This window comes from Emydura macquarii, unplaced genomic scaffold, assembly GCF_026122565.2.
Source record: "Emydura macquarii macquarii isolate MOO-44397 ecotype Brisbane River unplaced genomic scaffold, CSIRO-AGI_Emac_v2 contig_1390, whole genome shotgun sequence".
NCBI lineage: Eukaryota > Metazoa > Chordata > Testudines > Chelidae > Emydura > Emydura macquarii.
This window is the reverse complement of record NW_027131527.1, coordinates 7,479,714-7,492,094: the sequence shown is the minus strand read 5'-3', so window position 1 is coordinate 7,492,094 and position 12,381 is coordinate 7,479,714. Positions and strand designations below refer to the sequence as shown.

Sequence of the window (12,381 nt, the reverse complement as noted above, 5' to 3'; positions counted from 1 at the left end):
TGGGGCCAGATTCTCAAAGGCACTAAGCATGTAGTGTCTCCCATTGAGGTCAAAGCTTTCATAATTGCTCTTCAATTACCTCTATAAAATCAAAGATTCTGAAAAACATCAAGAAAGCAATTCCTTACTAACAAGTGTGTGCTCTTTACTACATCTTGAGTTAGTAATATGTCTCACTTCAAGGACTGATAATTGTAGTAACGATTGTTTCTTGATCCCATGGCAGATGTGACATTTAAGTTGGATGATGGAAGCATAAATGCCCATAAGCCACTGCTGATTTGTAGCTGTGAATGGATGTCTGCTATGTTTGGAGGATCATTTGTTGAAAGTTCAAACAGTGAGGTATTTGTCCACTTGTATTTCACGTATTTTATTTAGGGGTAGCTATTTTAAACATTGCGGTATTCCCTGAAACAATTATTTATTTAAGACTTAAACACACACAAAAGAGTTTGTCTGCTATGTGTAGGCCAGAAGTGTGCTTTATTTATTGGGACATTAAGTTAGAATGCATTGAACAATAGCATGTCCTCATCTGTATGTTATGTTGCCACCAATCCTGGCTCTATAAGCAACTTCAGAGTGTTTTATGGATCTGTACTTTTAATAAAACTATTTTTTTAATCTAGGCATGTAAAAAGTGTCTTGAGACTTCTTGACTTATATCCAGTAACCTGAAAACAACTTTGAGTTCAAACTTAACTTAAAAATTTATTTTTCCATAGCATGATCTAATCACGTCTAGTATTTTGAAAGAGAGATAAATCCATTTAGGTCAAGCTATAAGAGGGGAAAACCACTTAAATATAAGCCTTATTGTCTGTACCCTTCCCCCAAAAAACACCCAAGCAAAACAAAATAAGCAAATAAAAGTTCTGTCTAGATGCCCTGTTTTAAATGAGTTGGCTCCATCTTTTCTTTAGTGCCTCCCTTCATAAAAGTGTTTCATTGCCAATTAAGGCACGACTCCTGGGCCCACATACCTGCTTTTCAGAAGGAACATTGCTCTCCAAACTGTGTAAGTGTTTATATAACAGCTCCCAAGTCAGTGTCCTAGACTGTGTTGTGGGTTTTAAATGTTTTAAAAAGCTGGGTAAATATATATTTGTATAATCAGAGCCATTACAAATTAGATCATTCAGCTAGCCCTTTGAGAGGGTTTGCGGTGTTGGATTTAAAAAAAAACAAACAAAAGCAATAGACGATATATAGCAACCCAATGTGATAAACTAATAGAATGGACCTGGCATACAGTACATCAACAAAAACTAGGGACTTAACACCGAGGCTGTCCCCTTGTTCTCTTGTGTAGGGCATATATAAAATGCCATGTAAACTGTCTCAACACAGTGGAGTAGGCCATGGCAGAGACCTCTTTTAGGAGGTCCAGTAAGGTGGGAAGGATTGTGTATGCATTAAGCCGATGGTTTGGGTCAGTCTTTGCAGAGACCTTTTTTCAAAGGTCTTGATTTTCTGGTTTTTGTCATGTTGTCTCCTTACTATTAACGGGACTTATGATCACATCAAGGGGGAAATATACCTCTTGTGTCATTATAATTGAGCTCTTTTGTATTTAATATTTTAAAAGAGAGTTCTGCTTACATTTTTCTCATTACTTGTAATATAGCAGTAAATATAATTCCCTCCCAGAGGCACACTCAGCAAGTTGGTCATTAAAAATACACAACTTCCTTGTAGTAAGCAATACATCCCAATAAGAACACACATTCATTTTCCACAAGCCTATTTCTAATGACAAATTTCATAGTCTTAGCTCATCTTTTGCAATTTAATATTTTAAACTTACCAAACTTTCATTTTCTGGAGTTTGTGAAATACAGTACTTGGAGCTGAGAGCTTTAAAAGTATAAATTGGGATATGTATAGCATATTGCCTCATTCTAGTTTACAGAAACATAATGATCTACTTCTCAGTGAAGTTTGTCTGAATTCTGTCGGTAGAACAGAGATTTTTTTTAAGACAGGCACTGAACGGTCAATATGCAAATTAACAAAAACAATCATCAAAGTTACATCCAACTCTTCTTAGTGTCACTCGCATTTTGACTGAAAAGTCAGTTAGTAGATCCAGTGTTGCCGCTGTTCCATCAGGTTACACACGACAAAGGGTCTGATCCAAACCCTACTGAAATTAGTTGAAAGGCTGCAAATGACTTCAGTGAATTTTGGATCCAGCTTCTAGTGGCTGCAGTGTCAGATATATTAAGTTGGCCACTATTATGTGTGTTTCATTTACTGGAGTAGATTATTCTGTGTCTTTTCTTCAGCTACAGCAAAACAAGGAATTTAATTTTGCTTTACCACTTTAAAAAAAATAATCATGAATAAGGTTTTCCAGATGACTAGTGATTTTTTTTTAAATGTCATTTTGGTTGCCTAACTTAAAACACCCTAAAGGTGCCTGAATTTCAGAAAATGCTTTGCACTCACCCTCTGAAATCCAGACACCTTAAAGTGTTGCAAGTGCGGCTGCTAAAAACGAAGTGTCCAAAATCACTAGTCATTTTGTGAAAATCTTTGCCCTAGTCTATAATTTATCTTTATCCCTTTTCTGTAAGAAGGTTTGTATGCCATTACTAACAAAGGTTGAAATAATAAATACAATTCTCAGTGCCTGTTTAGGAGTGCTGCTGGGATTTTTAAAGGAGAGTAAGGGATTTAGGCATCCAACTCCCATTGACTTGGTAGGGAGATGGGCACTCAAATCACTTAAACCCCTTAAAAATTCCAACCTATGTTTATGTTAATTGGGCAAGGAATTGGGCTTTCTTCCTTTTTGACACCTGCTATGGCTACATTCATCAGTACAGCATCAGCCACAGCCTTGCTGTTTTCAGCTTTCATTCATTACTAATTAATTGAAAGTATTAAGAACGATGGAGATTCAAATTAGTGCTATTGAAAGCAATTCCTGTGGAAAACGTAGTACTGCTAAATACTGAAAAATAATTAGGAAACCAGGATCACTCCCAATCAATCAGACTGAAATACATTAATGCCTGGGTTTTTTGTGTTTGTTTTTTTTAAATTATTTTTTACTATTTATTTATTATTTACTATTATTTTTTGTTTTACTGATTTTTCCAGCTATTAGTTGTCTTACTGCATGTTCATCAAAATATCTCTGCCCGAAGTGTTGACATTTCTTTTCTTAGTGCCATTATCTGATTGCTGTTGAAAAGACTGTGCGTCATAGGGAATTAGGCTTCAACACTGAAGGTGTATATGTTTTCACAATGGATTGTGGGGATGCAGCTCTGGGACTTATTTGGCAATAACCCACTGATTGCAGCTGAATACTTGAGTCTACCCAAGTAAGAAACAACTGCTGCATTGCTGAATCTCTGGTACACCCTACTATTCCAAATAGCATTCAGCTGTGACAGCTACGCTGTTTATAAAGAAAAAGTGGTTGATTTATTGATAGCCATGAAATATTACCATGCCAGCCATTGATCTTTACTGGCAACAGCTCTGACATCAAACAATCTCACTTCTTAACAGTGTGGGCCAGCTCACCTGCTGGTGGAACTTATATTGCACTTACATTGTCTTCAGTGGAGCTGCATACATTTACGCCAACTGAGGGTATCGCTTCATGTACATACATAATTAGAATTTGACAGATTTGTTTAGTGGTTCTTGAGCTTTTTAGATTTAATGTGAAGTCTCTCTCTAATATTTTACTATATTTCTAAAATGTTACCTGATGACAGAAGGGAAAAGAACAATAAGGTGGGAGAGGAAGCATATGGCCTGTATGTGCTAAGTGCTTGACTATGTATCTTTCACTAGAGAACGTTTTTTAAAATACCTTTTGCAGGTGGTTCTTCCCAACATAAACAAGACTTCTATGCAGGCAGTTCTGGATTATTTGTATACCAAGCAATTATCTTCGAGTCAGGAGTTGGACATGCTTGAATTAATTGCATTGGCAAACAGATTTTGCCTCCCACACTTGGTAGCACTGGCAGGTAAGGATTCTGACTCTTTGCAGGTGCAATGCCAATACTTAGTGATGTTTGAACATATACAATTTTTTTTTTTGCAACAAATGCTGAGGGAAATAAATGCCATTCCTTTATATAAAGCCAAATTGTATTACAATATGATATTTTCACTTAGAAAAAATGTATTTGCCTTTTTCTTTCCGTTCTCTAGGACTCGTGCTAAATTAACGCAGTCCATTAAAATGTTCCATACTTTAGAAATAGGAAGTGAAAACCTTCTTTTCATGTAATGTCTGCAGTTCATAATGTCCATCCTATTATTCTTAATTTACAGTAAACAGTAGGGACGCTATGCTTTCCATTATAATGAACTAGACTTTCCGAGATAAATTGTTATTTAGAGAGCATAATAACTGAAGCAATTTAAAAATGATCTGATTCAAACTGTTTGTAGAAGAGCTGTGCAGATCTATTTTTATTGGCCAAACTAGACACTTAGTTATTCTGCTGTAGATTTGGCAGCTTCATGTGCATAACTTCAAGAAAATCAACTTTTCCATCTTTATGTTAGACAAAAATGGCAGATACTTTAATAATAAATCCACGTGTGCCATACTTCTAGATGGTGGGGTTTTGTTCGTTTGTTTTTACAATTTCTGAGTATCATACTGGGGGGATAGGCAAGACTCATAGACTATAAGGTCAGAAGGGACCATTATGATCATCCAGTCTGACCTCCTGCACAACACAGGCCACAGAACCTCACCCACCCACTCCTGTAACAGATCCCTAACCTAAGATTGAGTTGTTGAAGTCCTCAAATAATGATTTAAAGACTTCAAGGTATAGAGAATCCACCAGCAAGTGACCTGTGCCCCATGCTGCAGAGGAAGGCGAAAAATCTCCATTGCCTATGCCAATTTGCCCTCAGGGGGAAATTCCTTCCTGACCCCAAATATGGTAATCAGTTCAACCCAGAGCATGTGGGCAACACTCACCAGCCAGACACCTAGGAAGAATTCTCTGTAGTAACTCAGAACCAAATCAAAGATGAGCCAATTGCTAAACTAGGCTGTCCCATCATACCATCCCCTCCATAAACTTATCAAGCTCAGTCTTGAAGCCAGCTAGGTTTCTTGACCCCACTGCTCCCCTTGGAAGGCTGTTCCAAAACTTCACTCCCCAATGGTTAGAAGCCTTTGTCTAATTCAAGTCTAAACTTCCTGATGGCCAGTATGTATCCATTTGTTCTTGTGTCCACATTGGTGCTGAATTTAAATAATTCCTCTCCCTCTCTGGTATTTAATCCCTCTGATGTATTTATAGAGAGCAATCATATCTCCCCTCAGCCTTCATTTTTGGTTAGGCTAAACAAGTCTCCTCTCATAGGGCAGGTTTTCCATTCCTCAGATAATCCTAATAGCCCTTCTCTGCACCTGTTCCAGTTTGAATTAATCTTTCTTAAACATGGGAGACCAGAACTGCACACAGTATTCCAGATGAGGTGAAGATTATGAGAAATGGGAAGAAGACATGGTACAAATTCACAAGATGAATTTTACTCATTTCCTTGAGTGTCATGTACTCAAACCCTCAGATAGCTTTAAGTTGTACAACAAGACTTTCAATTGTTGACAGCATTACAGAACTCAGTTAGGCCCCTCTCCCACAAAAGTTTTTGTGGGGCTTTCTACAGATATCCTTCTCAATGTATGTTGAACAAACGTGCTTTTAATGTTAAGAACATCTTATTCTGTCTCATTTAGTGAAATACTTACTGTGAACTCAAAGGCTACTTCTGGTCCCATTGCTATGATTGCATACAATGGAGCTGAATCAGTCCAGCTCTGTTTCTAACATTCCCAAAGCCCTTTTCACTCAGGCTTCCTTTAGAAGTCCATGTTGTCCAGATATTCAAACCAGATATTCTGGAGTCTCATTTATTAAGTCCTGCACAAAGTCCTTCAAAACAGAACTCAAACTTACAAAGTCGTCATCCCAGTTTCATCAGTGCCCAGCCCCTCCTCCCCAAAGGTCTGTCCTATCCTTAGTTTCCTTCTTTCACCTCAGTCCCAACCCCCATCTCCCAGAGGGTCTGTCTTCCTGCTCTTCCAGCACCTCTTGCCTGGAGTCTGGCTTTTTCCACAGGCCTTTCCCCTGCTGTCTCAGGGCCCTGTAGGGGCCTTCTTACTCCCTGCAGTGTCTCCAGACAACTAGTTGTACTCACCTCTCCCCCGCTTTAAAAGGCCAAAGAACCGCTTTTTAATCCCAGCTGGGCAGCAAATAATGGTGCATTGGACCTTGCTCCCTCTCAGAGGAGCTAGTCATCCTGGCACACAGGATGTTGATCCTTCTGAGAAAGGAGTAAATGGGTTCTGCTGACTCACTGAGGCAGGTGGCTTACCTCACCTGGATACAAGGAATGGGGGTTGCTCTCCAGAGAGAGAGGGTATATTCTGGGGGCTGAGCAGTCCTAAAGGGGGAACCAGAGGAGCAGCCATCCCTGAGGACACGACTCAAAGTGAACTTTGTTGTCATTAACAATTTCTTCATTAATAGAGCCAAACCACAACAATGCGGGGTGGGGTGTGGGGGGGAAGGTTTTGACTCTACATAGTAGCTGGATTCTGTTCTAGAGCAGGCTGGAAACAGCACCTACTCAGAGGTATCCTTTGTAGGGAATCCAAAGGTTGTAAATACTAGGGAATCAGGAGTGATTACTGCAGAAACATGAGCATATGCAAGATCTGTGTGCATGAAGTGACATATTCACACTGAGGGGGCAGATCCTCGCTTAGTGTAAACTGTCCTAGCTCTATTGGCTGGGCATCTGCTCCTAGATGGATGTGGGCAACTCTCAAAACCACAGTGGGACTGCACCTGCTCATGCCAGCACTGACGCTGATCAGAAATCCAAATGGATCTGCAGCTGGTGCAATAGTTGCTATATTTCTCTTTCACACTAACACACAAATTCTTTGATTCTTGGTTCCCTAAACGAACTGCATTTTTAAATAATTTTACCCTGAAATATGTATTTTTACAGTGTAAATTATTAGTTTTCTACTTTAACAGAGCAGCATGCTGTGCAGGAGCTGACTAAAGCCTCAGGGAATGGCGCTGGCATAGATGGTGAAGTACTATCCTATTTGGAATTGGCCCAGGTTAGTAGTGACTGATTTTTAGCCTTTTTAAAGGTATTCTGCCCAATTGCAGTATTCTGAAAAATGCCTCGGTGGTGGTGCTGAGCATTACATCTGCATAAATCAAAGTCTTTCAAACAGAGGACCCCACTTCCACTGAAAAGAATTGAGGGGCTGCAGTTATACTCTACCCAGCCTTCTGCATCTAAATTTTGAAAACTTAATTGCTGTGATAACAACACTATCTTTTAAAATGTTTAACATCCTTTGCTGAACAGATTTACTTTCTCCACATCAGTTGAGAAATCAGTCTCTCTGTATATTGAAGCTTAGTTTTGTGTCTATCAAATACATATTTCAGATTTTGCTTATGGTGAAGCCTCTGTAAGATGGGAATAGTGTCCTCAGACTTGTGTCTAATGCCCTGAAATCTCGCTCTTTAGCTTTCTCTCACACAGGCATTCTCAGTGGGTGTCGTCACCATTTTATGCCTGTGTGCCCTTTACATCTTTCCCCATTAGGTTGCTATGTGTGTAATGGTACCTGTCCTGCACTGGGAGGGCAGAGTTGGTGGCCACCTTCAGGAGGGACATTTCTGCAACACTGAGTCATTCCTTTGTGACTCTGAGAATGAATTGCCCATTACACCACCTGACATTCAAGCACATCACTTTTCTGCCTGAGCTCCAGAGACCCTGAAGAGTCCAAAGTCGACTCTTTGTTTTTAAATATGTGATTGTTTTTCCCTAAAGGCATGTTGCAATATGGTTTCTTCAAGGATGCAATAGTACAAGATATTTTGCTTGTTATATTTGAAAGAGACATAGAGTTTAAGGCCAGAAGGGACCACCAGACCATCTAGGCTGACCTCCTATATATCACAGGCCACCGGCACACTAAACCCAACAACCACCCCAGCCAAGTTAGCCAAAAGTATTACAGTCTACAAATGATTCTTCAAAACACCCTAATGACTAGATCTGGCTTCAGCCTATGCTAGTACAACCTTGCTTTTGTGACCAGCACATGGGGCCTAATGGCCATTGCAAGCTTCCCATCAGCTGCTTTCAAGTGTCTGGACCCATAACCTTCTTACTAACCCAGTTCTGAATCTCTTCCAAGAAAAGAAGCTCATTCTGCTAAATTATCAGGGTTGTTGGGGTGGTGGTTGGGTAAGAAGTATTAAGTTCAAATCCTGATATGATTTGATCTGTATCCTGTACTATCCAACAGTATGAAGTGTTTCTGACCTCTTAAGATTTTAAACACACAATTAGAATGGTAAAGCACATGCATCTATTTGGCAATCTGACTCACATTATAGCAGTTCTTCCTTATGAGCAGACTGCCTGTGTCAGGTTTTGTACTGTGCTTTCAACAATGCTTAAGTTCTTTCATTGAGAACACTCCTGTGGGGAGTTAGTTACTACAGGTAAGATTTGTAGTAACTTATAAAGCCATATTGCTGCCGCAAACCTAAATTTAAATGCATAGGGTCACAATTAGATCCCAGTTCTATGGGATACTGAGCACCTCCTGCCAGATGCTGAGGGCCTTAAACTTCCATTGAAGTGAAACAGAGTTGAGGCTATTCATACCTCTCAGGAGGTGCTCAGCACATTGCAAAAACACTTAGAACCCCAACTCAACTATTCCTTTTAACAATGCCATTTTGGCCACTGAGTGCTCCAGTGGATTTTTGTATAAAAGGAACAGTAACTCTGAATCCGTGTCGTGCTCTAGAAGCATCCTTTGAGCAGCTGCTGAGTCTCTGCTAAGTGTTATGCAATAATGTCCACCATTCCCAAACCTCCCAGTATGCTGTTGAGAACACAGCAGGATAGAATCATTTAGGAATCACTCTTCCCTTAACTTGTAGCTTTTGTGCAAGATGATCAGTAGTATCAGGAAATGTAAACTGACTCTCTTTGCTTGTAGTTTCACAATGCTAATCAGCTGGCAGCTTGGTGCTTGCACTACATCTGTACCAATTACAACAGTGTTTGCTCCAAATTCCGCAAGGAAATAAAAGCCAAGTCTCCAGGTAAGACCATCTGCAACTTTTCCCCCATCTTTTCCTGACCTGTTTTCTTTTTCTCTCTGTTCTTTGAACATGAACAAGTGAATTAGCCCAACTAAATTATGATGCAAACCTAGTGTTCTTCTGATCAGGTAACCAAATAGTTAAAATTCTCAGTCTGCCTCATGGACCAAGAGTTACATTTACAACTCCTATAAACTCCACTAAGAATGGTGTGAATATCTCCCTATACTTTGCCTTGAAAAATATATTGGGTGTCTTAATGTATTTTACTTTCTTCTGTCATAGAACAACAAACAGTGTGCTTTGCTTAAGCTGCTTTCATCTGAGCCTCTCTCAGCACTTTACAAACATTTAATTAATCCATAACAGCATTGCATTGAGACAGGTAAGTATCCCTATGGCCATTTTCCTGGTGGTTAAACTGAGGCACAGAAAGGCTAGTGAGTTAACCATGGTAGATAAATGTCTTACATGCCCTACTTTAGATTAAGTCAAGATTTGTGTCCCAGTTTTAGTATCAAAATATCTTTTCTTTTTTTTTTAAATCAGATAATCAGGAATATTTTGAGAGACATCGCTGGCCTCCTGTGTGGTACTTAAAGGAAGAAGATCACTACCAGCGTGTTAAAAAGGAAAGAGAAAAGGAAGATACTGCACTGAATAAACATCATTCAAAACGGAAGTGGTGCTTCTGGAATTCCTCTGCTGTAGTTGCCTGAGTGAAGAAAATACATGTAAACACTTCAACAGTGTAATTATAACACTACTCTAAAATTAGTCTTATTGTTAGAAATAAGATGTAGTTCAGGTTCCCGGCACTGATTTCATTCCACATTTTGCATTTATCATTGTTAGGGTCAAAAGCACAAGCTCACCTATTGTGAGCTGGGAATAGCTCCTTAAAATCAATATGTTTATTTTTGGTTAGTAAACAAAATAAGTATCTACTATCATTACATTTCTTTTTATACAAAAACGAATCCAGCATTAATGTTTCAAATTCCAAACTGGGAAATATTTTTATATTGTCTTGTGCATTTTGTTTAAATAAAAATTCTGGATTTCACTTTATTCTACAGACCACAAAATAACCACGTAGCAGCTTTGTAATTAGATTTTAACTATTTTTCTTATGTGAGTACAGTGAAATATAAACTAACATCCACTCTTAATAGACAACCTTCTGTCTTAAGTGACCAGTTTAAAAGTATCCAGTGAAAAGTGAAAATTGTCATCTTCGTTAAAACCCAGCTTCTACTACGCAACCAGTTTTTGTCCCTAAGTCCCATGCACTCATGACATAATTAGATGGTTATTTTTTCTTTCTAAAGTAAAGAGTTATAGTAAGATCCAATAACTGCAAGTTATAGAGCATTTTAATCTTTATTCAGCTGAATAATAGGTAGTATAATTACCTGTTCAACTGCAGGAACATGTATTTGTAATATTTGCCATGTAAGTGCATATAATTATGGTTATATGGGCCATGTGAAATCTAGTAATTCTAAGTATTCAGAGGTTTTAAAGGTCTGGATTGAAGAGGATAATTTTAAAATCATTAGAAGGGCTTATTAATTTATATCTTTATCCAGGGCAAACTCAATATGGACCTGAATACAAAAAGCAGATATGATGGCAGTATTGAGATTACTGTATTATAGTTGGTTACTCTTTGAGGGCCTAATTCTGCAGTCATTCCTCTTTCAAAACTCCTTTTTGCTTCAGTAGGAGTTATGCAAATGAAAGGCTGCAGAAAAACAAATAGATAATGTCCACTATAGTAGCATGTTGCAAATGAAGAATGATACATACAAGTTAACTTTAATTTAGTCGATGTCATCTTGTAGTTCTTCCCAGGTGGAAGTCAAAGATATATATTCAATATTTTAAATTAGATTATACATTCCTCCTGGAAGTGGATACTCCAAGAAAGCACAAAGCTGGAGTCTCAGTGAATAAAAATTCTTGAATTGTTTAAATGGTGGGAGGGGAAAAAACCCTCCAGTGTTTTGAAATTTCCTTTATGATTTTCTAATGACTGTCACTCTGAACTTGCAGTGTTGCACTAAAAAAGTATAAGGCTGGGGGTGCTTTTGAAGACACCAAACTAAACACTTCTAAAATTATACTATAGAGCATTTGCAGACCTATGAAGTGTCTCAGGCACAGTTCTGTAACTGAGGTAGTAGTATTTTGTCAGTTTTGTTAATGCTATTTCCTGCATGCAGCTCAGCATACTTATGTGAAAAGCTTTTGATTTTGATTTTTCCTGTATTCATAGACAAAGCAGTAAGTTCAAACCCCAGTGCTGCAAATCAGGAAAGGTTTCAGACTGAAAACCATACTCACTTCCAAAAATATTCAGCTTCAAGGCAGAGCTCATTCTTGGCAGATGCCACTCCAGTGTGGTAGAAGCTGCTTAGCATGGGTGCTGCAGAGACTCTTGTAAAGAAAACACGTGGCAGACTCCATCACCTACAAGATTTATCACTGTACAGTGATAAAGAAGGGCTACAGAGGAGGATGGCTGCAAGTGTATCCACATTATTTCCTGGTCAGTAGTATTGTAAATTGTGGAGGGAAGAAAAAAATGAGAAAATAAATGTCAAGACTAGGATGGAATTAACATCTGTTCAGTCATAAAATGTTAACAGATCATGTTTAATAAGTATTGCTACTAGGTTTTACATAACCAAAGCACTACTGTATGATTGTAATTTTGCCTAGCTGTAATGGATAGATAAATGAATCTGTGGGTATATGCAATAATATCCAGTTGTACTAGTTATCAGCTACTATAACCAAGTGGCTGGTTCATTTGGTTAATGCTGTCTATGGCCTTTAATCTTGGTGGTTATTTGTGTTTTTTATTTTGGAAGGGAAAAAAATCAATAAAACTGTTTAGCTATAAAATGTCTCCTAGTACTTTGAAGCAACTTTCTAAATACTATATAAAACACCTCACTTTTTTATGGTGGTTGTCAACATTCAATAGTAGTAAAATATGTTTAACAAACCAGTGTACTGAATCCGTGCTCACGTGGCATATCAAAATTTAACAGTTCAGAATGATATAGAAGAGCCACTTGCATTGGTATTTCTTCTTCGAGTAGTGTCCCTGTGGGTGCTCCACTCCAGGTGCTGACATGTCCTTAATCGGAGATTTCGCAAGCAAAGCCTTTCCAGATCACGGATGCACCGTCCCTGTCTTGCAGTGCCG

The 12,381-nt window shown here is 38.5% G+C and overlaps 1 protein-coding gene across 9 annotated transcripts in view; it reads left to right on the top strand.

Moving 5' to 3' along the window:
- RHOBTB1 (Rho related BTB domain containing 1) overlaps nt 1-12,095 on the top strand; it is a 71,986-nt gene extending 59,891 nt beyond the window's left edge. For 7 of the 9 annotated variants that reach the window (XM_067552560.1, XM_067552557.1, XM_067552565.1 and 4 more), the window contains 6 exons: nt 227-345; nt 3,848-3,998; nt 7,050-7,138; nt 9,056-9,161; nt 9,711-9,912; nt 11,443-12,095. In XM_067552560.1, coding sequence (XP_067408661.1) covers nt 227-345; nt 3,848-3,998; nt 7,050-7,138; nt 9,056-9,161; nt 9,711-9,880 — 635 coding nt within the window. In that variant the 3' untranslated portion in view covers nt 9,881-9,912; nt 11,443-12,095. Of the gene's footprint in view, nt 1-226; nt 346-3,847; nt 3,999-7,049; nt 7,139-9,055; nt 9,913-11,442 lie in introns of those variants that run through there. The other 2 variants (XM_067552562.1, XM_067552563.1) reach the window with 2 other exon arrangements.
- Nucleotides 12,096-12,381: the final 286 nt, after the last annotated feature.